General features: G+C 44.8%; 1 protein-coding gene across 1 annotated transcript in view; it reads right to left on the reverse strand.

Annotated features, from left to right (window-relative positions):
* Pex14 (peroxisomal biogenesis factor 14) overlaps positions 1–23856 on the reverse strand; it is a 148848-nt gene extending 124992 nt beyond the window's left edge. The window contains exon 1 of the mRNA XM_059255387.1: positions 23769–23856. Coding sequence (XP_059111370.1) covers positions 23769–23804 — 36 coding nt within the window. The 5' untranslated portion in view covers positions 23805–23856. The remainder of the gene's footprint in view (positions 1–23768) is intronic.
* Positions 23857–26990: the final 3134 nt, after the last annotated feature.

Below are 26990 nucleotides of genomic sequence, written 5' to 3' on the forward strand. Positions count from 1 at the left end.
GAGCAGAGAGAAAGTGTAGAACCAAAGGCAGCCACAGGGCGGCATCAGCTGCCCACATTAGGTTTTTCTCTACCTGGAGCCAAGTGCTGTTTTCTTTGGGTTGTTTTGTGTCTGTGTCAGGGTCTCCATGTAGCCAAAGCTGACCTCAAACTCACTGTGTAACTGTAACTTGAACTCTTGATCCTCTTGCCTCAACCTCCCAAGTGCTGGGATCAAAGGGGTTTACCACAAACTACCACCAGCAGCTGCTACACTGGTTAAGGACTGCCCATCACAAGGAACCCAACTCCAGGGTTAAGTCTTTCATGGAAATAATCTAGTGACTGTCTGAGAGATAAACAGACCAACCTAAGAGCAAGCAAACAGCACTGTGACCAGATGGCCTGGCTCCCATCTATTTCCACAGCCTTTCTCTTACACCTTCAACCCATTATTACAGCACTGGCCAAAATTCAGAGTAGCGATGTGGGGACAAAGCAAGACACAAATCTCCAGAAGAGACAACAAGCAGCCTGCCTGAGCGAGCTGTGGTCAGCTCAGTGTTACTGATGTTAGAGTCAACTGCCGATTATCTGCAGACAATGTCCAAACAAGTGCAGCTGATGTGTGTGTTCCAGGAGCTGGCCTCCATCCCTCCCGGCTAGTTCAGGTAGTCTGAACCAAGCCGCCTATGAAAAGGGCAGAAGCTGGGAGAAGGAAGAGAAGAGCCCTAAAGACTGTCTCACTTCACAGCCATCTGCCACCACACAAAAGGCACCCGGCACAGTGCCAAGGCCTCTGCTGGATGAAGGACCCTCTCCCTCTCTCCATCCAGAGTCCTATGCTAAGAGCTCTACCATCCCAAGACCAGAAGGCCAGGCAGCTTGTAACTATAATTGGAAGTCAGTTTTCATACCTGAGGGCCTTTCTCTTCCCCCTGCTATCCTCCCAGGCTCCCAGGCATCAAAGGCTCACACATTTAGACCTCTGGGTCAGATCCCTGACCTCTTTCCTGCCTCCCCTTTCAAGTCCAGCAGAGACTCCCCTGACTCCACCGTGGATGCCCTCCTCCAGTACTGCTGGAAGGCCTCTCCAAGAGCTCCCTCTCTCTTATTCCCAAAAGGTACCCATTACCTCGCCCTGCCTGTCTTCCCTTCTGGAGAGCCATGGAATCAACCCTCTACTTCTATTTATCTCCCCTGCCATCACTTTGGTCCAAGCTTCCAGAATCACTTGCCGGGACCACTGCAAATGCATTCTAATCAGCTTACCTGGATTCATGATGGCTCTCTTCCAATTCACTTTCCACAACAGAAAAAGTAAACCATTTATAAAGGAAAACTCGATCATCTCCCTTACTTACTCATCCACCCCCATAAGCAACATCATCAATGGCTTCTCACTGTTCTCAGAGAACAAAAAACTTCTTGGTGCAGTCTTAGAAGCCTCACATTTATCCTCACCACATCTAGGTCTCAGATGGTGCTGACCTCCCAAGCTTTGGCCACAGCAGCCACAGGCTTCTCCTTTTTTCAGGGGCTGTGCATAGGCTGTGCCTTCCTCTCCTCCCAGACCCTTGAACCTTCTACAGTGCCAGCCAAAGCACTTCCCCAGGATGAATTCCCTCTAAGGCTTCCTTGATTAGGTCAGGGCTCCCCGTTACACACTCACATGGCACCAAGAGAAGAGCTGAGGGGCTGGAGGGATGGCTCAGTGGTTAAGAGCACTGGCTGTTCTTACAGAGGGCTATATGGTTCAGTTCCCAGCATCCACATAGTGTCTCACAACCACCTGTAACTTCAGTTCCAGGGGATCCAATGTCCTCTTCTGGCCTCCGAGGGCACCATGGACACATGTAGTTCATAGGCATACATACAGGTATATACTAATACACACATAAATAAATAAATAAATGATTTTTTTTTTTTTTTTTTTTTTTTTAAAGACAGGGTTTATCTGTGTAGCCAGTAGCCCTGGCTGTCCTGGAACTAGTTCTGTAGACCAGGCTGGCCTCAAACTCAGAAATGTACCTTCTTTTGCATGGGATTAAAGGTGTGCCCAATCAAGGCTGGCTTAAACAGATTTTTAAACAAGAAACTGAATCTAATCTAATGCCACCCCATAAGTAATAATGTACCCTATCTGACCAGACAAAGCAAACACCAGTGATATGGTTCAGCAAACAAGGGCATTTGCCTCCAAGTCTGAAGACCTGAGTTCAACCCCCAGAACCCACAATGGAGAGAACCAGCAGCCACAAGCTGTCCTCTAACCCCCACATGCACGTGAGCTCAGGCACATGCATGTACACACACACACACACACACACACACACACACACACACACGTTTAAAATGAATACAAACATCTTTAGTATTTAAGAAGTCTCTCGCCGGGCGGTGGTGGCGCACGCCTTTAATCCCAGCACTCGGGAGGCAGAGTCAGGCGGATCTCTGAGTTCGAGGCCAGCCTGGGCTACCAAGTGAGTTCCAGGACAGGTGCAAAGCTACACAGAGAAACCCTGTTTCGAAAAACAAAAACAAAAACAAAAACAAAAAAAAAAAAAAAAAAAAAAAAGAAGTCTCTCTTTTCTTTCTTTCTTTCTTTTTTTTTTTTTGAGACAGAGTTTCTCTGTGTAGCCCTGGCTGTTCTGGAACTCACTCTGTAGACCAGGCTGGCCTCAAACTCAGAGATCCACCTGCCTCTGTCTACTGAGTGCTGGGATTAAAGGTGCGTGCCACCACCACCGCCCCTTATCCCACCACCACCACCTCCCCTACCCCATCCCTGCTTTTATTTTTTTTGGAGACAGGTGCTGTGGATATCACTCTATATAAATAAAGCACTGATTGGCCAGTAACCAGGCAGGAAGTACAGGAGAGAGGAGAATTGAGGAAGGAGGAAGGAATGAGAGACCGGCTGGAGCCACCGCCAAGACAAGGAAGATGTAAAGTACTGGCAAACCACTAGCCACGTGGCAAAGTAAAGATTAATAGAAATAGGCTGAATATAAGAGTGAGAGCTAGACAATGATAGGCTTGAGCTAATGGCCAATCAGTTTAAATAATGTAAGAGTCTGTGTGCTTATTTTGTAAGTGGGCTCCGGGACTGGCGGGACTTGGCGGTGGGAGCTGGAGAAAAATTCTCCAGCTACAGACAGGGTTGCTGTGGGATGTTCTCTATGCTGTGAATGTATTGCTATGATTGATTGATAAATAAAACGCTGATTGGCCAGTAGCCAGGCAGGAAGTATAGGCGGGACTAGCAGAGAGGAAAATTGGGGGAACAGGAAGGCGGAGTGGAGGAGATGCTGCCAGCCGCCACAATGAGGAGCAGGATGTAAAGTACCGGTAAGCCACGAGCCATGTGGTAAGGTATAGATTTATAGAAATGGTTTAATTTAAGATAGAAGAACTAGATAACAAGAAGCCTGCCATGGCCATACAGTTTGTAAGCAATATAAGTCTCTGTGTTTACTCAGTTGGGTCTGAGCAGCTGCAGGACTGGCGGGTGAGAGAGATTTGTCCTGACCATGGGCCAGGCAGGACTGGAGAACTCTCCAGCTACACAGGGTCTCACTATATAGCCCAGGCAGACCTGAAACTCATGTGATCCTCCTGCCTCTGCCAAGTACTGGGATTATAGGTGTACACTATTACGCCTATCCTAAAATTCTTTACTTAAAGAATGAAAACAAAGGAACTACTTGGTATATCCAAGCCCAAAGAAAGCAAGCAACAACCAGGGCTGTATCTTTCCCTGCAACCAAACATGAATGTGACCCTTAGTTTCATGTTGTGGCCCAATAGTTATCTGCTATGGGACAGTATCACTCCCAAGAGACGCATGTGAAGATCTTTCTGACTCCAAAGCTCCACTGGCAATTAGAGACAAGCAGCCAGTATAGAACTATTCTACCCCAAACACCCTCTGAACCCTTGGGGAATCCTGATCATTCTCGCCTCTTCACACAGCAGGCAGCCTCCCATCTTAACTCCAACTCCAGGCACCACTTGGAAGATGAGCAAAGAGCCGAGCAGCTCACTGCCTGCCCAAGCTGGACTAACCCAGCCAGTCTGCTGGTCACCTAGTCTAGCCTTTGCAAAATGTCCAATGCTTTTTAATACCTGCCCCTAGATCTACCTCTTTAAGTGATATCTGGCCTGAAAAAGATCCCTACAAACTAAATTTCAACTTGACTTTGGAACTCTTCAAAAGATCCACAGCTTTAAACAAAAGAAAGAGAAGGCTTGGAAGCCAACTGAGGTCTACAGCAGAGGTATATGAAGGAGGATCTTCTGAACCCAGCTCAGGACCCTTAGAGGTCAGACTGGGGAAATCAGAATGGGAAGAAAGCAAAAGATTAAGAATGCTTTAAAAGAATACGAAGTCAGGGTCAGTGAGATGGCATAGTAAAGACACTTGCCACCAAGCCTGATGACCCAGGTAAAGGTGCTTACTGACAAGTCTGGAGACCTGAGACTCACAGACCCACATGGTGCGGGGAGAAAATAAACTCCAGCAAGTTGTGTACACACACACACACACACACACACACACACACACACACACACGCTATTTAAAAATAGCTGAGCAGCAGTGGCACATGCCTTTAATCCCAGCAATCAGGAGGCAGAAACAGACAGATCTCTGAGTTTGAGGCTAGCCTGGTCTACATAGCAAGGTCAAGGATAGCCAGAGCTGCACAAAAAAAACCCTGTCGAGGGGGGGTGGGAGGTAGATATAGCTGGGAGTACCACGTGCGACACTCTTTAATCCTGGTACTCAAGAGGCAAAGGTAGACCTATTCTATGAATCTGAGGCCAGCCTGATCTACATAGCCAGTTCTAGACTAGCAGAAGCTAAATAATAAGACCCTGTCTCCAAATTAATTCATTAACTAATAAATAAATTAAAAGTTAATGGGAAGCCAGGTGGCAGTGGCGTAAGCCTTTAATCCCAGCACTTGGGAGGCAGAGCCAGGCGGATCTCTGTGAGTTCGAGGCCAGCCTGGTCTACAGAGCAAGATCCAGGACAGCCACCAAAACTACACAGAGAAATCCTGTCTCGAAAAAGCAAACAAACAAACAAAAAGTTAGCAGGATATGGTGATCTATGTGTAATCCCAGCACCTGGAAGGTAGAAGCAGGCAGAGCAGGAGTTCAAAGCCAGCTTCAGCTACATATTGAATTTGAGGTCAGTCTGGGCTACATAAGACCCTGTCTCAATAAGCAAAAATTAGGGGACTGGGGAGATGGCTAGGTCAGTGACATGCTTGCTACTTAAGCCTGAGGCCCTGAGTTCCATCTCCAGAACCCAAGCAAAAAGCCTAGCTGTGGTGGTGGAGGCAGGAGAATTCAATCCTGTCTTACTTGGACTCACTGGCCACCCAGCCTAGCCTAACCTAGTGGGAAACGAGATCTCAAAAAAATCAAGGTGTATGTCCTCCTGAAGAATAACACCCATGGTGGTTCTCTGGCTACTACACGCACACATCTGCATGCAGACATGAGCACACACACACCCACACACACACAGAGGCAAAAATATTTTAAGTAAAAAAAATAAAAAGCGCACAGTGGAAGAGAGGGAATGCTGTAGTGTGACAGAGACAAAGGTGTGCCCTCACCCCTACTGTGGAGGAGCTGACCTTCCCCTGCTGGGAAGCTTGCCAAGTGTTCACATCACTGCACAGCAAAGGCCAACCTCAAAAGAGTTCATGAACTTGAGCAACGGGAAAACTTCCAAGTCTGTGTATGTAAGTCAGTGTCACTCTGTGTATGTCCTAAGCCAGTCTATGTGAACAGTCCTCTGCTGGAAAGAATAAGAGCCGATCCACAAATGCTCTGAGGCACCTGGCATCTGGAAAGGGTTTGTGCAAACCTGGGCACTAACCACTGAGTGACTGGGCACTAACAGCCTAGCTGAGCCTCGGTTTCCTCAGCCATGGGAATGATTCCACAACACACACACTCAAGAGGAAGAGATCAAAAGTCCTATCAGGCCAGCCCTTGGCTCTCCACTTCCAGCTGAGATGGAGGAACAGGGAGAGGTTTAGTCTCCCAGCAGGTAGAATGCTCCTGAGACAGATACAGAACAGTACGAAGGATCTGTGCCCTTACACCACCCTGGCTTTCTGCCAAGGGGCACACTTCAGACAGAGAGGAGGATGCCCAGCATAGCATGGCAGTCTTAGTGTGCTGAGGAGTCAGAGACCAGATTTTAGGAAGGCTAAGACAGAGGAAAGTAGCAGGGTGAGTTCTAAAGAAAGCTATGCAGAAAGAAAGTTCCAGAAATCCACAAGGAGTTTCCTTTGAGACATTGTTTAATACTAAAATCTGAGCACACACATGGTGAAATAAAAGGAAGATGGAGAAAAAAAGTGAGCTGTAATCCCAGCACTCATGAGGCAGAGCCAGGTAGATCTCTGTGAGTTTGAGGTCAGCCTGGTCTACAGAGCGGGATCCAGGACAAACACCAAAACTACACAGAGAAACCCTGTCTCAAAAAACCAAAACCAAACAAACAAAATAAAAAGGTGAGGAAGAAGCGGTGAACTGAAGCGTTCTCAGGCTGCTTGTAGAGCTCTGGACCCCAAGCTGTCAAAATACAGTGTCCTGCTTACTCAGGGCATTCCACAGACACCTCAAAGTCTTCATCTTGGGGAAGGGGGGCTGTCAAGTTATCCCCCAGGGCAGGCTACTCTAACAAAGCTTAAAAAAGGGACTTGAGGGGCTGGGGAGATGTCTCAGTGGTTAGGAGCACATTACAATCACAAAGACCAGAGTTAGAATTCCAGCATACATGTAACAAGCCAGGTACATACACATTCGTAACCCCAGCTCTGAGGGGTGGAGACAGACAGGAGGATCACTGGGGCTTGCTGGTTTCCAGAACAGGTTTAAGAGATACCAGGCTTCAAAAGACTAGGAAGAGCAATTGAAAAGGATACCTGATACCCTCTTCTGGCCTTGACTCTAGCACAAAAAAATCCACTTCTGCAAAGAAAAAGAAGAAAAGGAAGAGAAAGACTTGATGGAATCACAACCTCCCCTTCAGAACAAAGCCCAACATTCTTTAACAACCACAAAATCCAGCCCAGTGTGTTGCCACACACTTGTAATACTATCATTCAAGAGACTGAGATAGACAGATCCCGAGTTCAAGGCCAGTCTAAACCTCATAGCAAGACCCTGTTTCAAACAAACAAGCAAAAACCGCACAAAAGAGGACAACTGAGAGCTCAGTGGGAAAGAGTGCTTGCCAGCAACCCTGACACTCTGAGTTCTATTTCTAGAACCCACATGGTAGAAGGAGAGAACTGACTCCTGCAAGTCCTCCGACCTCCACACACACAAACACATACACTAAATAAACTCATAATAATTTGTTTTTTAAAAAATACACAAAATTGCCACGTGGTGGTGTCACACGCCTTTAAAGGCAGATCTCTGCAAGTTTGAGGCCAGCCTGGTCTACAGAGTGAGTTCCAGGATAGCCAAGGCTATACAGAGAAACCCTGTCTTGAAAAACAAACAAACAAACAAACAAAAACAACTAGATCCTGAGCATAAAATTCACAACAACAGTAGAGGTAAAATTTATAATAGCCAGCATCCCATCAAAATTCTCTGTTGAGTATGGTACTAAAGGGCCAGTAATTCCAGCACCTCCAGGTGAAGGCAGGGGATCAGGAGTTCAAGAGCAGCCCTTACTACACAGGAAGCTCAAAGACTGCCTGAGCTACAAAGATCCTGGAGAGAGGGAGGGAGAAAGGGGGGGGAGGGAGGGGGACTGGGAAGGCAACAGAAAGGAAGGAGAGGATAAATGAATATCAATAGTTATATTCAAGTACATAAAGAAAAACATGTACTGGGGACTAGAGAAAAAGTTCAGTGGTTAAGCACACTTGTTGCTCTTGCAGAGGACTATGGTTCAGTTCCCAGCATCCGCACGGTACTCACAACCATCCTGTATCCTATTAAAGGGAATCTGATGCCCTCTTCTGACCTCCCTCCCCAACTTCCCCCACACTGCAGGAACATGATGCACATATATAAATACAGGAAAAACAATCGTATACATGACACAAATCTTTTTAAAATAAGGTATAAAAATAAAAGAGCTCTTCTGGATATGAAAAGTGTCATATAAAATAAAAATAAGCCCTTTGTGGGTGGCAGTGAACCTAAAGAGCTTTGGTATCAGGCTATGCTGTGGCTCCCACAGTGGCCTCAATGCCTGACAGAACAAGGGTGGTCATGCTATGGTGACACCAGCTTCTGACACTGCCGACACATGCTGCCCCCTCCTAGGAGATCATGAAAGTAGATAAGCTCACCTCTGGTCTGCTCCAACATGAGCCACAAACCACCCCAAGCAATTCTCCACTGTAAGTTCAAATCCCAGCTGTGGAGATGCTTTCTTTGTGCTGACCATTTAGAAACTTGTCTACACCCAGCTGCCCACTACAAACTGCTTCACCACCAAAAGGCCCCAATACCTTTTTCTAGAGACAGGCCCAGGCCCTGCCAAATTCCACAAGAGAATTGAAAAGAGAGATAAAAAAAAGAATAAAATGAAAATGACGGAGCTGGAGAGATGCTCAGCAGGTAAGAGTGCTTGCTGCTTAAGCCTGAGGACCCAAATTCACATCCCCAGATCTCCTGTAAAAGTGCTAAACATGGCATCTACTTGTAATCCAAGCATTGTGGAGGATGGAAAGAGGAGACTCCCTGAGGCTTGTTGGCCAGCCACATGCACACATCACACAAACGTGTCTATCCACACAATATACCACATGCACACATCACACAAACGTGTCTATCCACACAATATACCACATGCACACATCACACAAACGTGTCTATCCACACAATATACCACATGCACACATCACACAAACGTGTCTATCCACACAATATACCACATGCACACATCACACAAACGTGTCTATCCACACAATATACCACATGCACACATCCACACAAATGTGTCTATCCACACAGTATACCACATGCACACATCACACAAACGTGTCTATCCACACAGTATACCACATGCACACATCACACAAACGTGTCTATCCACACAATATACCACATGCACACATCACACAAATGTGTCTATCCACACAATATACCACATGCACACATCCACACAAACGTGTCTATCCACACAATATACCACATGCACACATCACACAAACGTGTCTATCCACACAGTATAACACATGCACACATCACACAAATGTGTCTATCCACACAATCTAACACATGAACACATCCACACAAATGTGTCTATCCACACAGTATAACACATGCACACATCCACACAAATGTGTCTATCCACACAAATATAACACATGCACACATCACACAAATGTATCTATCCACACAATATACCACATGCACACATCACACAAATGTATCTATCCACACAATATACCACATGCACACATCACACAAATGTGTCTATCCACACAATATACCACATGCACACATCACACAAATGTGTCTATCCACACAATATACCACATGCACACATCCACACAAATGTGTCTATCCATACAATATACCACATGCACACATCACACAAATGTGTCTATCCACACAATCTAACACATGAACACATCCACACAAATGTGTCTATCCACACAAATAAAGATTTTAAAAATAATAACAGCAGGGCCAGTCATGGTGGTGTATGCCTTTAATCCCAGCAGAGGGAGGGAGGGAGGGAGGGAGGGAGGGAGGGAGGGAGGGAGGGAGGACAAGAAAAAGTAAGTATACTTAAAACAGGGGAAAAGCTAACCAAAATGAAGGACTAAGAAAATATGAAGAAAAATGAGCCTCAGTGGTCAGCCACATCTGTGGTCTATCAAACATCATCACACATTTTATTATAGAACCTGCTGTGGATATCGCTCTGTATAAATAAAATGCTGATTGGCCAGTAGCCAGGCAGGAAGTACAGGAGGGACAAGCAGAGAAGAGAATGCTGGGAAGTGGAAGGCTGAGGCAGAGAAGCCCTGCCAGCCACAGCCATGAGAAGATGTTAAGATACCGGCAAGCCACGAGCCACGTGGCAACTTATAGATGAACAGAAATGGGTTGATTTAAGTATAAGAACAGTTAGCAAGAAGCCTGCCACGGCCATATGCTGTGGGATGGTCTGTATGTCAAATGTGTTACTGATTGGTCAATAAATAAATCACTGATTGGCCAGTGGCCAGGCAGGAAGTATAGGCGGGACTAACAGAGAGAATTGAGAAAACGGGAAGGCGGAAGGAAGGCACTGCCAGCCATCGCCATGACACGCAGCATGTGAAGACGCCGGTAAGCCATGAGCCACGTGGCAAGGTATAGATTTATAGAAATGGATTAATTTAAGATGTAAGAACTAGGGCTGGAGAGATGGCTCAGTGGTTAAGAGCACCGACTGCTCTTCCAGAGGTCCTGAGTTCAATTCCCAGCAACCACATGGTGGCTCACAACCATCTGTAATGAGATCTGGTGCCCTCTTCTGGCCTGCAGGGACACATGCAGGCAGAATACTGTATACATAATAAATAAAATAATTTAATAAAAAAAAAAAAAAGATGTAAGAACTAGATAGCTAGAAGCCTGAGCCATTAGGCCAAACAGTTTAAATAATATAAGTGTCTGTGTGTTTATTTTATAAGTGGGCTGTTGGACTGTGAGGGTTTGGTGGGATCCAGAGAGAAAACTCTCCAGCTACAGCCATACGTTTATAAGCAATATAAGTCTCTGTGTGTTTACTTGGTTGGGTTTGAGCAGCTGCATGCCTGGCGGGTGAGAAAGATTTGTCCTGACCGTGGGCCAAGCAGGACTGGGGAAAACTCTAGCTACAAGAACCAGAAATAAAGAGTAAGGCAGAAAAACTGTGAAGAAACAATGGCTGAAAATTGTCAAAGTATAAACAAAACCATAGGCACAAAGAGCCAAGAAGTCTGACAAGTGCCAAGCAGAGCACACACAACACACTCGGAGAAATCAGAGCACACACACACACTTGGGGAAATCAGAGCACACACAACACACTAGGGGAAATCAGAGCGCACACAACACACTAGGGGAAATCAGAGCACACAACATGAAGAGAAAATCTGACAAGCAATCCGAGAAAGAGAACATTGCCCAAGTTGACTCAGAATCAGCTGTGACCGGAGGGAGACTTCAAAAACCGTACAAGCTACAACATAACAGAACCTATCTGTCAAATCCTGCCAGCGGGGCTGTCAACTCCGAACTCTATCCAGTGAAGCTGTCCTTCCAAAATGAAAACAAACAGAAGTGAAAGAGCTGGGGAGGGCGGGGCGAATCTGTCAACACAAGTGTCAAGACATTAGTACTGGGCCTGGTGGCTCAGGTATATTAGTAATCAAAGGTATTCAAAGCTGAGGCAGGAGAATCACAAGTTCAAGGCTTGCCTAGGGAAAAGTGAGAAATACTGTGTCTCATAATAAAAAGTAAAGAATTAATAATTTTAAAAGAGCTGGAAAAAATAGCTCAGGGGTACAGTGCTTATCTAGGTTCAGTCTCCAGTACAAAAAAAGAAAGGAGAGAGAGAATGAATGAATGAATGAATGAATTAGTAAGACTGTGTTTCAAACAGGCTGGGTATAGTGATGCATACCCTTGATCCCACAACTCCTGGGCAGAGGCAGCAGATCTGAGTTTGAGGAGATCTGATCTACATAGAGAGTTCCAGGACAGCCAGGGCTACACAGAGAGACCCTGACAAAACAAAACAAAACAAAACAAAACAAAACAAAGACAAACTTTCTTGCTCTTTCATCTCGCAAATTGTAGATAAAAAGCTGAGAAACTAGATACTAAGGAGAAGAAACCTGAAGCCAAGCGGCTGGTGTCTTAATCCAGCAGGTTAAAAATGCCAAGCTTGAGGCCACAGTGGCCAGGAAGATAAACCCGATTTTCCTCACATGCAAGCCCCACCCCCACATAAATAAATAAATATAAAAACAAATAATTAAGTTAAAAATAACCCTCTAGAGCTGGGTGGTAGTAGCACATGCCTTTAATCCCAGCACTCGGGAGGCAGAGCCAGGCGGATCTCTGTGAGTTTGAGGTCTGCCTGGGCTACAGAGCGAGATCCAGGACAGGCACCAAAACTACACAGAGAAACCTTGTCTCAAAAAAACTAAATAAATAAATAAATAAATAAATAAAAAATAAAAATAACCAAAAAAAATGGGCAGTGGTAGTGCAACCTTTAATCCCAACACTTGGGAGACAGAGGTAGGTGGATCTCTGTGAGTTCAAGGCCAGCCTGGTCTACAGAGTGAGTTCCAGGACAGCCAGGGCTGTTACATACAGAAACCCTGTCTCAAAAAAAAAAAAAAAAAAAAAAAGATAAATAAATATGAACATATCAAACCCAGTAACATATAAAAGGGGGTAACTATATAAATCATGACCAAGAAAACATATCAAATAAATGAAATAACAAAATAAAACTAATTAACAGAACAAAGGAAGAAAAGAAAATAAAAAGATCAGCTATCAGTAGATACCAAAAAGAGCAAAGGACATCTTTGTTGTAGAATATTATTTTAAAGTGTGTTACATTTGTTTATGCTGTGGACCATTTGTTTAATGATGCAAAGATGTGTTGCATTCTTTTATGTTGCATTTGTTTAGCTCGGTGAAGCTGTGTTACTGTGCCTGTGTAAAACACCTAATGATTTAATAGAGAACTGAACAGCCAATAGCAAAGCAGGAGAAAGGACAGGTGGGGCTGGCAGGCAGGGAGAATAAATAGAAGGGAAAGGAGGAGAAAAAGAGGGATCGGGAAGCAAGAGAGGATCAAGGAACGAGAAAAGGAAGAGGACATCCGGGGCCAGCCACACAGCCACACAGTCAAACAGCCAGCCAGAGTAAAAGTAAAGAAAGGTATATAGAATGGAGAAAGACAAAAGTCCAGAGGCAAATGATAGACGAGATAATTTAAGAAAAGCTGTCTAGAAATAAGCCAAGATAAGGCCAGGCATTCATAAGTAATAAGACTCCATGTGTGTTAATTTGGGAGCTGAGTGGCGGGCCCCGAAAAGAGAAAAGAATGAAAAAGAGTAAAAAGCAACCAACAACACATCATTCAAAACTTACATACATTTTTAAAGATTTTTATTTATTTATAATTTTTTATATTTATTTTTTATTTTATATGTATAAGTGTTTCACCTACATGTATGTATGTGCATCACAAGGGTGCCTGGTCCCCAAGGAGATCAGAAGAGATGTCAGATCCCCTGGAACTGGAGTAATAGATGGTTATGAGCTGCCATGTGTACTGGGAACCAAAGCCAGGTCCTCTAAAGAGCAACCAGTGTTTTTAACTTCTGAGTCATCTCCCCAGCCCCACAATTTGCTTTTGAAATTTTCTTTAAATTTTTATGTGTATGAGTGTTTTGCCAACATCTGTGTATACTGTTTGTAGTGCTTGCAGAGGCCCAGAAAGTGTTGGATCCCCTGAAACTGGAGTTTTAAACCGTTGTAAACTGTCATGTGTGTGCTGGGAACCAAACCTGGGTACTCTAAAAGAGCAGCAAGTGCCCTCAAGCACTGAGCTATCACTCCAACCACAAAATACATAATGATTTTTAATTTTTTATCTATTTATCGTGAGGGTGTGTGTGTGCTTCTGTGAGTTTATGTGCCCCATATGCATGGAGGATCGAGGAGCAGAAGAGGGCATCAGATCAACAGGAGTTACAAACAGTTGTGAGCCACCATGTGGGTTCTGTAGGTTCTGAGACCCAAACCCAGGTCCTCTGGAAGAGTAACAAGTGCTCCAGCCCCACAAACAATATTTTGAGAACAAAATACAAAGACAAGAAGTAGTGATCTGCCTGTGGTCCTAGCTATCAAGCTACTAAGTAAGGCATGACGCCTTGAGGCCACGAGTTTGAGGTCTGCCCCAGCAAGGAAGCAAGACCATGTCTCTTAGAAACAAGCCATCCTGGTGTGGTGGCACAGAAACACCTATAATCCCAGCACTCAGCATGCAGAGACAGGAGGATTGCTAAAAGTTCAAGGCCATCCTGGTCTACATATCGAGACTCTATCTCAAAACAGTAACTCAACCAGCCAGCCATAACGGTGAACACCTTTAATCCTAGCATTCTCTGGGAGGCAGAGGCAGGTAGATCTTTGTGAGTGTGAGGCCAGCCTGATCTACATAGTAAGTTCCAGGAGAGCCAGGGTTATGTAGAGAGACCTTGTCTAAAAATAAAAAAAAAAAATAATCAAAATAATAATAATAAAAACAACAACTGCCGGGCGGTAGTGGCGTACACCTTTAATCCCAGTACTCAGGAGGCAGAGGCAGGCGGATCTTTGTGAGTTCGAGGCCAGCCTGGTCTACAGAGTGAGATCCAGGCAAGGCGCAAAGCTACACAGAGAAACCCTGTCTCGAAAAACAAAAAAACAAACAAACAAACAAACAAAAAAAAAAGCAACAAAAAAACTCAGCAAGCTAAAAAAAAAAAAAAAAAAAAATCAAATATGAGTTTCCTCACCTTGATAAAGGGAACCTCTACAAAAACCCTATAGCTAACGTCACACCTGAGTGTGGAAGACTACATGCGATCCCTCCAGATCAGCAACAGGAAAGAATGTTCATGCTCACTATCGCTTTGAGCGTCATTCTTAAAGTTCTAGATAATACAATAAAACAAAAAATAAAAGGAGCTGGACAGAGTGGGGAGGAAGAGCAGCTGGGAGGGAGGAGGAAGAGAAGGGAGGAGGAAAAGAGGAAGAGGAAGAAGGAAGTTTAAAAACTGGAAGAACAAAAGCAAAGCTGCCTTTATTTGCAGATGATACTATCATCTATCGAAACCATGAGGAATCTACAAAATGCTACCAAAATGAAAACCAGTTCTAACACGGTTGCAGACACATGCCCAATACACAAACCCATAATTTCATTTTATACACTAGCATTAAACAATGAGAAAGAAATGAGAGCTGGATGTGGTGGCACATGCCTGCAATCCTAGCACTTGAGAAGTAAAAGCATGACAGGAATGAGTCTAAGGCCAGCATGTGTATTGATTGGGCTTTTCTTTGGGTCACCAATCAGTTCCCAAGTAAAGACACAGAAATTTGTTATTAATTATGAATGCTCAGTCTTAGCTTTGGCCTGTCCCATTAGCTCTTTGAACTTAATTGAACCTGTTTCTCTTCATCTACATTTTGTCTCAGGGCTTTTTACCTTTCTTTCATTCTATATGTCCTACTTTCCTGCTTCCTCCATGTCTGGCTGGCTGGTTAGCCAGCCCCTGGCTCTCCCTGCTGTCTCTTTTTCTTTCTTCCCCAAGCCTAAATTCCTCCTCCTTCCTCTCCTTGCCTGAAGTCCTGCCTATGCCTCCTCCCTCACTATTGGCAAGTCATCTTTTTATTAAACCAATCAGGTGCCTTAGACAGGCAAGGTACAACAGCAACACATCTTTACATAATTAAACAAACGCAACACATCTTTGCATAGTTAAACAAATACTCCACAACAAGCATGGGCTGCATAGGGAGGCTTGTGTCAAAAACCAAAAATAAACAAAACTTATAAATACTGTGACCTACACACTTAAAACTCTAAGACACTACTGAGAAAAACAAAAAGATTTGAGTAGGTGTAGACATGCTTAAACGGGAAGGTCGTAATGAAACTGACTGTTCTCTCCCCAACTGACCTGTGGGCTACACTCAATCCCTGTAACTTCAGCAAGCTTTTATGTAGGATTTTTTAAAGGATACTTTATTTCTGGGGTGTGAGGACGGGGGTAGTAGGTGGAGAGGGGTGAGACTCTGTAGCCCAGGTTGGCCTTCAATTCATACGATCGTCCTGCCTCAGCCTCCTATATTCTGAGATTTTAGGCACGAGCTATTGTACCTGACTTAGAGCTATAAAATTTACCACTAGAGGCTGAAGAGATGGCTCAGTCATTAAAGCACTCGTTGTGCAAGCATGAAGACCCAAACTCCGCCCCCAGACACCTGGTAAAAAGCCAGGCGAGGCAGTGCATCTCTCTATGAGACCAGCACAAAGGCAAGTGGCCCGGGATTCTTGGAGCTCACCAGCCAGCTAGTCTAGTCAGATCAGTGAGCTTTAGGTTCAATAGCCCTGTCCCCAAAGAATAAAAGGAGAGCCAGACATGTGGCACTTGCCTTTAATCCCAGCACTTGGGAGGTGCAGGCAAGGTGTGAGTTCAAGGACAGCCTGGTCTATAGTCTATAGAGGTAGTTCCAGGATAGCAAGAGCTACATAGAAAGGCCCTGTCTCAAAACAAACAAGCAAACAGAAACAAAACAACAAAAGTGGAGAGCAACAGAGGAAAACACCTGATATCAACCTCTGGTCTCCACACACACAAGCAGGCACACACATGAACACACATATAGACACACAAGTTACTAGGAGATCCAAGGCTGGACTAAAAATTGGCAGCAAAGCCTATACTATCCTCATACTAAAAACTTAATAAAAATCAATATAAAGGCACAAAGGAGCAAACTTGGAACATTTGTTTGTTGCACCACCATACCCAGCAATACATTTTTTAAGACTAGCTGAGGACTTGGCTGAGGAAGATAGTTTGGGGGCAAGAGCACCTGCTACACAGCATGAGGAGGGATCTCTAACACCAATGTAAAAGGCAAACATGGAACTGTAACTTGGACCTAGAACTGGGTGTGTGCAGAGACAGGAGACTCACTGGGGCTTACTAGCCAGCCAGCCTAGCTCAAAACAAAACAAGAAACACCAGCAAGCTCCAGGTTCAGTGAGAGACCTTGGCTCAAGGGTGAATGACAGGGCAACAAAGCAGAAAGCTGATGCCTTTCTCTGGCCTCCACATGCGCATATAGGCATGCACATGTATATTCAGAACTATAAGTGTGCACATGTGCATGCATGCACCCAGCACACACAAAGAAGAGATGACGAGCTCCAGCAGGGGCTGGAGAGATGCTGCACAAGTTGAGAGAGCTTTCTCCTCCTCCTGAGGACTGGAGCAGCTGGCAGCAGCTCACTACCACCTCGAACTCTAATTCCAGGGGTCCAACACCCTTTCCTGGCCTCTAGAGGTGCACACACACAAATGGCATACTCACACACAGATACACCCACACATACACATTAATTCAATCCAAGAACCCAGAGGGTAGAAGGAGAGAACCAACTCCCACAAGTTGTCCTCTGATCTCTGCATGTGCCATGGCACATGTGTACAAATACACACCACATACAAATAAATAAATAAATGTATTTTTAAAAGTAATGAATTTTACAGGTAAAGAAGATGGCAAATTTCACAAACATTATGACCAAGAAAAGCCTAAAAAAAAAATAAGTTATAAATTCATTCGTGTGAAATTACAGGAAAGACTAAAATTACCTGTAGAGACAGAAGCCAGAGCAGAGAGGTTCACAGGAAATAACAGCACACTGAGGGACAGAGAACTGTTTTGCTCTTGGCCCTGGTGGTAGTTACACAGGTACACCACAGTCCTCAAACTCATTAAGTAACCACCACACACTTAGTGGACTCTGCAGTAAAGTTCAGGGGACGAAGGACTTTGTAACACACTGAGATGTTGAATCTAAAGCAACACTAGGAAAATTACAAAGAAAGCCACTCACTTAGAAAATGACCTTACAGCCAGGCAGTGGTGGTGCACACCTTTAATCCCAGCACTCAGGAGGCAGAGCAAGGCAGGTCTCTGAGTTCAAGACCAGCCTGATCTACAGAATGAGTTCCAGGACAGCCTGGGCTGTTACACAGAGAAACCCTGTCTCAAAAAACCAAAAAAAAAAAAAAGAAAAGAAAAGAAAAGAAAGAAAGAGAGAGAGAGAGAGAGAGAAAGAAAGAAAGAAAGAAAGAAAGAAAGAAAGAAAGAAAGGAAGGAGAAAATTACCTTACGTAGAGATAGGACAGTCACTACCTTAAACAAGCAACCAAACTTATCCCCAACAATAAAAAGACTGTGCCAGTGACTCCAGATACAAGTCACTGAGAACACAGTGCTGCTTGGATGATAGACTCACAAGAAATATTTAACTTCATCTAAACATGTGAGAACAAATCTGAAAACTCAAGATAGGAACCATCTATAAACAATAGCCTCAGGAGCCTGTGAGATGCCTCCAGGCCTGACAAGCCAGTTAGGTCCCTGAGTCCTGCTGTATGACTCCTACAGTGTGAGAGCTAGAGCCCAGAGCCAGCATGTTCTGGGTGAATGCTATCTATACCACTTACCTAACAGTCTTCCTAGGTAGCTCAGACTTAAGGTTTTTAAACTTGTGGGGCTGTTACATTTATTTATTTATGTGTGGGTGCATGGGGGGGAGTAGGAGTCAGACAACAGTTTGCAGGAATTGGTTCTCTCCTTCCATCACGTGGGTTCCAGGAACTGAACCCAGATCTTCAGTCTTGGTAGCAAGCATCAGGCTGGTGTAGAACTCAATATCCTCCTGCCTCAGAATATGAAGCAAAAAAATGGAATTCCAACAACTCTCTGAATTATAAAATTATACTTTGCCATCATGAAAGAAACAGTAGAATCTGCTAGCATAAACAGTGGCACTTGTCACGGGCATTTGTGGCATCTTTTCAATTATCAAGAGAAATTACTTCAAAACAAAGAAAAGAACTTCAATAGAGTAGTGGTCAACATACAAAAATCATACAGCATATGCTGTAATGAAAGACCTCCGCCCATCTAAGAGTGCAAGTCCAGAATGTATTAAACGGAATAACAGTGTACAACACTTCTGTGGGGTAAACTAAGCATTTACATAAATGAACCCACTTAGTCTTCAGAGCAACCCTATGAGACAGCATTCGTCTTTTCCTACTTTATAGAGTCAGATAGAGGATAAGTTAAGTAACCTAGCCAGATCTCACAGCTGGTATCTACTGGCTAGAATACCAGGCCAGAGAGGTGAGCTTTAGCACCTTACCCTGCCTCAAAGGCAAAGAGGGTTCTTCACTAGAAACCCAGAGATGATACCATGAGTCCAACTCACGAACTTTCTAATAGACACAAAATATTGGTCCAGCCCCTGGGTCTGTAAACTATACAGCCAGGCTTGGGGAATTATCCAACAGCCTTTTCAGTACCACTCTGCTCAAATGAAGAAATGTCAGGCAAATGCAGTGAGCACTGGCTCTCTTAAAATGTACACTTAAGAGTGGGCTAGAGACATGATTCAGTGGTTAAGAAGGCATAAGAGTTCAGTGGTCCTTCAGCATTTTCCACTTAAATGTTTTTTTTTAACTGTACACAAACTCCTTTGTTACAAATAAATATTTATGCTCCTAAAAAAAAAGAAAAAAAAAGAAATATTAAATATTAGTCTTTTTTATCAAAAAAACATGTAAGTGGAAAATGCTGAAGGACCACCGAACTCAATGTTGTATTTACATATCTATATCTGTATAAAATAATGATGATAAATGTTTGTTTAAAAAGGTGAAGTGGCCGGGCGGTGGTGGCGCACGCCTTTAATCCCAGCACTCGGGAGGCAGAGCCAGGCGGATCTCTGTGAGTTCGAGGCCAGCCTGGTCTCCAAAGCGAGTTCCAGGAAAGGCGCAAAGCTACACAGAGAAACCCTGTCTCGAAAAACCAAAAAAAAAAAAAAAAAAGGTGAAGTGTGCTGGGCGGCGGTGGCGCACGCCTTTAATCCCAGCACTCGGGAGGCAGAGGCAGGAGGATCTTTGTGAGTTCGAGGCCAGCCTGGTCTACAGAGTGAGATCCAGGAAAGGCGCAAAGCTACACAGAGAAACCCTGTCTTGAAAAAACAAAAAAAAATTTTTAAAAAAATAGAAAAAATAAAAAGGTGAAGTGCAAATGTGAATTTAACAAGAAGTTGTAGATTTCCAGCACTGTACACAAACTCCTTTGTTACAAATAGATATTTATGCTCAAAAAAAAAATAAAAATAAAATAAAAAATAAGGCATAAGAGTTCAGTTCCCGACATGCCTTTAATCCCAGCACTCGGGAGGCAAAGCCAGGCGGAGCTCTGTGAGTTCGAAGCCAGCCTGGTCTACAGAACGAGATCCAGGACAGGCACCAAAACTACACTGAGAAACCCTGTCTCAAAAAACAAAAAACAAACAAACAAGAAAAAAAAAAAAAAACAGAGTTCAGTTCCCAGCACCCATGTCTGGCAGCTCACAACTGTAACTCTAGCTCCAGAGGATACAGCTTCTTCTGGACCCTGAAGCCACCTACACTCCTGTGTACATACCCACACACAGACACATTTAAAAAAAAAGTATTAAATCTGCCTTTAAAAAAAGAAAAGAAAAAGAACAAATGGTCTTAGAGCTGTCTATACATCCTAGAAGATAACAGCACTTGTCACATGAGACTGATAACTTGACATTGACTCCAGAACTCACATAAAGGTGAAGGAGAGAACCAACTCCACAGAGTTGTCCTATGACCTCCACACAAACACTGTGGCATACTTTTGCCCGAACTCACACATACATCATACACACACACACTCACTCACACAATAATATTTGAGGGGAAAATGTGTTAAATACATTGAAGGGTACTGAAGAGATGGTTCAACAAGTAAGATGTTTGCTGCGGAAGCATGAGAACCTGAGTTCAACCCCAGGAACCCACATAAAATTTGAACAGAGACACACACCTATAATCCCAGAACCAGAGATGCAAAGACAGGAGGCTTGCTGGGGCTCACAGGCCGGCCAGTCTAGCCAAATCCATATAGTCAAGGTTCAGTGAGAGACCCTGCCTCAAAAAATAAGGTGAAAAGTCAATAAATAAGGCAGAGAATATGAGGCTAAAGGAGATGACTTGGTAGTTAAGAGCATTAGCTGCTCTTCCAGAGGACGCAGGCTTGATTCCCAGCCTCCACCTGAGCCTCACAACAGTCTGTAATTCCAGTCCCGGGGGGCTGAGAAGCACACTTCTAGCACCTGCAGCAGGCGCCAAGAACATACAGACACACACAGACAAAACACCCATACATATAAAATAAAGAAAGAACAACTGAAGAGCATACCTAATTGACCTCTGGCCTGTTACTGAGATAGCTTAACCTCTGGCCTACACACACACACACACACACACACACAATGTACACACTCAAAATATAATAGCTGGGCATAGTGACAAATGCTTTTAATCTCAGCGCTCAGGTTGCAGAGCCACATGGAGCTTGAAACAGCCTGGTCTACATAGTAAGTTCCAAGCCAACTAAGGGCTACATAGTAAGACTGTGTCTCAAAAAAACAATTAGTTAGTTAACTAGTTAATTAAAAGATTTTCTAATTAAAATTGAGGCTAGGAATGTAGCTCAGTTGGTAGAATGCCAGCTTAGCATACCAAGGTCCTATTTCAATCTCTATCACCAATGACTTGGTGGCATATGCATGAAGTCTCACTTGTAAGGTAAAAGCAGGAGGATCAGAAGTTCAAGGTCACCCTTGGCTATGTAAAGCTCAAGGCTTTTTGGTTTACATGAACTGCTGTCTCAAAAATAGATAAACAAGTAATGCTTAAGTGTACTTAAGCCTAGAAGAGTGGTGTAAGCCTACAATCTCTGCACTCAGGAAGCTGAGGAAGGAAGGTTGTGCCTGGACTATACACATACACATACACACATATATATGGCTTTTCAAGACAGAGTTTCTCTGTGTATCAGCCCAGGCTGGCCTCTGCCTCCTGAGTGCTGGGATATGGATACATACATATTTTAAGTGTGTATTTGCAGCTTATAGTTAGTGACAGAACATGACAAAGAGTTCAACTTTCTCCTCAGGCTGCCAGCACATTCTGATGCAATCCTATCTCTATCAGCTTCAGAAAGGAGGGCAAAGGGGAGGCAGAGCCAAAACCAAACAAGTGCTAGCCAAACCCTTTGAGACCTTAGACCCCTCAAGGCCAGCCAGGGCTGTTCTGTTACACAGAGAAACCCTGTCTGGAGAAAGAGAGAGAGAGACAGAGACAGAGACAGAGACAGAGACAGAGAGAGAGACAGAGACAGAGAGAGAGAGAGAGACAGAGACAGAGACAGAGACAGAGAGACAGAGAGAGAGACAGAGACAAAGACAGAGAGAGTTAGTTCAGCCCCCTTCCACAAGTACAAAGAGGGTGACCCCTAGAAACAAAGGAACCCTTAAGCACACCAAGGGTTCCAAGTGGGAAGATTTTTAGTACCCTTCATAAAACTGGAAGTGTCCTGGAGGAATCAGAAACTGTGGACACATTTCAATTCCATTCCTAAACAGTTCAGAAAAATTCAGGCACTGAGGCACTGGGGCAGTTTAGCAAACTAGGTGGAATAAGACAAGAAAAGGGAGAATCCCTCTTTCAGACACTCCGGAGTCCGGAACCCTGGGCAGTGAGAAGCCCAGGATCGTTCCTAATTGTTTCTGCTGTCTTACAGCACACACATCATCCTGAGTTACTCATCCACTAACAGAGGCTGATCTAAGTGTCCAACTCCTTAAGTGTGATTCCTCTAATTGATTTATCGTGAGGAGAAAGACAGTAAGAAACGTTAAGTGGTAGTCCTCTGCCTAGGAAGGAAGTGAAATATTGACAAGTGGCTGAAAACTCTCACAGGTGCTTCAAGAAGGTCAGAGATGAATGATGATGAGGTTCCCAGGCTAATCTTTTTTTTCTTCTTGGGTCTATCCCAACTAAATTTAAACACAGATGGCCAACTAGTGTAGTCACACACAGTGTGGGCTGAAATCAAGGCTCAGTGGTGCACATGATTTAGGGCAGTTGCAAAACCTTGCAACCCCACTTCTGCACTTTACAAAGGGTAGACAAGAGTTAGATACTAAACACCACTCAGTGGCCAAAGAGATGGCTCAGCAGGTAAAGGCTCCATCTGCAAAGTTCTCCTCTGACTTCCACCAGCACCATGGCTCGTGCATATACACAGAAATAAACAACATTTGAAAGTAATCATAGCTTGTCTTCTACATAACAGCATACAAGCAATAAAAGGGCTGTCTCTTAGCTTCTTTCCTCATCCCACTTCAGAGGCCTCCTCATCACTACTTCCCCACCGCAGAAGCCCAAGCGTCAACCCTGGCCCGTAACTGAAGCAGGATTTGGTTCAATCTGCAGGAGACGAACTCTGGGGGGGAATCCTTGGCCAAGAAAACCAAACCCAGAGAAGCGAGGGTTGGATCCTCAGAGAAAAGCTCGGTGGCGTCTGCTGTTTACAGTCCGTCCACTCTCTACTAACGCACTGCGAGGGAAGAGGTCCTCGGAACGACCCTCCAACTTGGTAAGGGAAGCCCCAAGATGACTGAAGACCAAGATGCTGGCACTTGAGGGGCTGAGGCAGAGGGAGTGGAAGTCGTCATGCCCCTCCCCACAGGGGACAGCCGGGTACCAACGAGCCTTCCCCACCTCTCCTCCAGCAGGGCCCTCACATCTGTGGGCTGAGGAGCTAGCCGGGGCCCGCCGTCCTCCCCGACGAAGTCCAGCCGGCTCCTAGGGGCCGCCGGGCGGGAAGCGGGAACCTGAGGCCGCGGTTGAGACCCCAACTCCGGAATGTGGTGAGAGAGGGGTCACCGGGGTAGGAGGCGGGCGGGGAGGACCCGGAGAGGGGCGGGGCCCAGGGGAAAGACGAAGTCGGGGTCTCCAGCTTCAAGGACTCGGGGTCGCCGGCTCACTGCCAGCCGCGCGCCAAGCGCCGCTCCAGCCCCGACCCCTGCCAGTCGCGGCGGGGCAGTCCCACTCCCCTCACCTGGTTCGGCTGCTCTGCCTGCTCCGAGGACGCCATCTTTCTGAGGCCTGACTAATCGACCGCCGCTGGCCCAAGTTCCTCCCAAGAGCGCTCGCTCTCGCTCTCCAGGTCAGACCAAAGTAGGAGGACCTGAGCCTGTCGATGGGGGCGGGCTCCAGGCAGAAAGGGTTGAGCCCCGTGTCCCAGTTACCTTGGACCCGTGTCCAAGTTACCTTGCTGTTTACAGGAAAATCCATAGTCCGTGTTCTTTATTTTTAATGGAATATCTTTTCTTGTGGTTTTACATAGTTAATATGTTAACGTTGCGGTTTAGGCACATGCACTCCTAACCGCTTCTCACTCGCCCCACATACTCCACTAGGTTCCCTTCTTTTTAAAAATAAATCTATTTACATGTTTGTATATTTAGGGGTTTTTGTTTTGTTTTGTTTTGTTTTCTAGACAAGGACTCATGTAGTTCAAAGTAGCCTCGAACTTTTTTTTTTTTTTTGGTTTTTCGAGACAGGGTTTCTCTGTGTAGCTTTGCGCCTTTCCTGGAACTCGCTTTGGAGACCAGGCTGGCCTCAAACTCATAAAGATCTGCCTGCATCTGCCTCCCGAGTGCTGGGGTTAAAGGCGTGCTCCACCACCGCCCGGCTGCCTTGAACTTTCTGTGTAGCCAATTCTGTTTCAGGTCCTCCTGCCTCCCTCCCAGTGCTGAGATTACAGGGTGTGTACCACACAGAGATTTTTATTCTTGAGTTAAATCTCTCCCTATTTTCAGAGCACCGCAGTCACATTTAGGGACTATTTATTTAGTAAAAACATGAAAATGGAAATTAAATTCTAGTCATTCTGTACAGTATTATTCATTGACTACCTACTGTTTCTCAGAAGTGTTCACAGGTACTAGAAATAAAAAGAGCCAATACTCGGCAACTCTCTCTTGAGAAGCCCATATGCACACAAATGTGTAATGCTTTCTGAGGCTCTCTCCTAATGCCTGTGCTTAATCTATACTACAATTGATTCTTTAGATGACATTGCAACTCAGTTGGTAGTAGGCATAAAAAAACTGGATTCTAGCACCGTAAATACCTGGTGTGGTAGTCCATACCTGTGATCACAGCATTTGGGAGGCTCAGGCAGGAGAATCATGTCATTATCCTTGGCTACATACTGAGTTCAAAGCCAGCCTAGACTACATGAGACCCTATTTTTAAAAAAAAAGAAAAGAAAGGCAGAAGATCCAACACCCAGCCTTTGCGCCCAAGCACAAACAAACACAGAATTGAAGCACCTGAGAATTCTGACATCTGTGTGTAGGTGCAATGGTTTGAAAGAAAATGGCCCCCAAAGGGTGTTCAATCACACAATAGAGATTTTGTTAAAGCTACCTTTAGTGGCAGCAACAGAGCCAGTGCCTTCCGGAAAAGAATTCCGACCAGGCTGCAGCCTGAGCAGCCAGGCCGCTGCCAGAGAAGCAGGCTGGAACCTGCAGAGTCGCAATTGCTGGCTAAAATAGCAGTAGATAAAGGTGCGGCCACTGTTGGGAAGATAAAACAACCAAATGGAGTGGCACTATCAGGAGGTGTGGCCATGTTAGAGGAAGTGTGTCACTGTGGGGACAGGCTTTGAGGTCTCTTTTGCTCCAGCTTCCCTCAGTGTGACAGTCAGTGGACTTCCTGTTGTCTGCAAGATGTAGCAGTCTCAGCTCCAGCCACACATCTGCTTGCACACTGCCATGCTCCCCTTCATGATAATAGACTGAGCCTCTGAACGGTAAGAGAGCCACCCCATTAAATGTTTTCCTTATAACAGTTGCCTGGTCATGATGTCTCTTCACAGCAATAAAAACCCAAACTAAGACAGTAGGCATACTAGGCAAACTCGGGAGACAGGGCCTTTAGGAGAGAAGAGCCTTTATGAACCATCATATGATGGTTGAAGTGTTAATTTGTTACTTTTTGTTGTTGTTTGTTTGGAGTTTTTTATTTTTGTTTTTTTGAGGGTTTTTTTTTTGGGGGGGTAGGGTTGAAGACAGGGTTTCTCTGTGTAACCTTGGTTGTCCTGGAAGTTCCTCTGTAGACCAGGCTGGCCTTGAAGTCATAGAGATCCTCCTGCCTCTGCCTCCCAAGTGCTGGAATTAAAGGCATGGACCACCACCACCCAGCTACTTTAGCTTTTTGAGACAGGATCTCACTATGTAGCCCAAGCTAGCCTGACCTGAAGATCCTCCTACTTCAGCCTCCAGAGTTCTAGGATGACCAGTGTGTTCCAGTGTGCCCTGCTCTGGGACCCTTTGTCATCAGCACCACCACCTCATCACATTAGGGTGTATGTATATGCTGCTGGGCTCCTGTGTGCTAAGCAAGTGCTCACCACTGAGCCACATCCCAATTCCATTTTTTTCATGATAAACACTAGTTTTTATGGAGGAAAAAAAAAAACTGCAGCAAAAAAAAAAAAAAAAATTGCAATATGCCAGGCAGTGGTAGCACACACTTTTAATCCCAGCACTCGGGAGGCAGAGTCTGGCGGATCTCTGTGAGTTTAAGGCCAGCCTGGTCTACAGAGTGAGTTCCAGGACAGGCACCAAAACTACACAGAGAAACCCTGTCTCAAAAAAACAAAAAAAAGGCAATACACCTTTATGTAGTCAAAGTAATATTCCTAACATTTCCCCCTTTTTGTCTAAATAAAAAGGAAGATTTTAACTTTAACAAAGTAAAACTATATACAATAAGAACAGTTAGGCCGGGCGGTGGTGGCGCACGCCTTTAATCCCAGCACTCGGGAGGCAGAGGCAGGCGGATCTCTGTGAGTTCGAGGCCAGCCTGGGCTACCAAGTGAGTTCCAGGAAAGGAACAAAGCTACACAGAGAAACCCTGTCTCGGAAAAAAAAAAAACAAAAAAAACAAAAAAAAAAACCAGAACAGTTAACAAGTAAGAATTATATTTATACCAGGTGGTGGTGGGGCACACCTTTAATCCCAGCACTTAGGAGGCAGAGGAAGGTGAGTTTGAGGACAGCCTGGTCTACAGAGGAAGTTCCAGGATAGCCAGAACTGTCACACAGAGAAACCCTGTCTCAAAAAACAAAAACAAACAAAAAAAGAGAATTACATTTACAATATCCAGTCCCTTTGCATTTGGCAAATTTGGAGAAATCACTCTATTAACTATCTATCTTTGGGGGGGGGGGTTGTTTTGTTTTGTTTTGGTTTTTGGTTTTTCAAGACA

Source organism: Peromyscus eremicus, chromosome 2 (assembly GCF_949786415.1).
Source record: "Peromyscus eremicus chromosome 2, PerEre_H2_v1, whole genome shotgun sequence".
In the NCBI taxonomy this organism is placed as follows: domain Eukaryota; kingdom Metazoa; phylum Chordata; class Mammalia; order Rodentia; family Cricetidae; genus Peromyscus; species Peromyscus eremicus.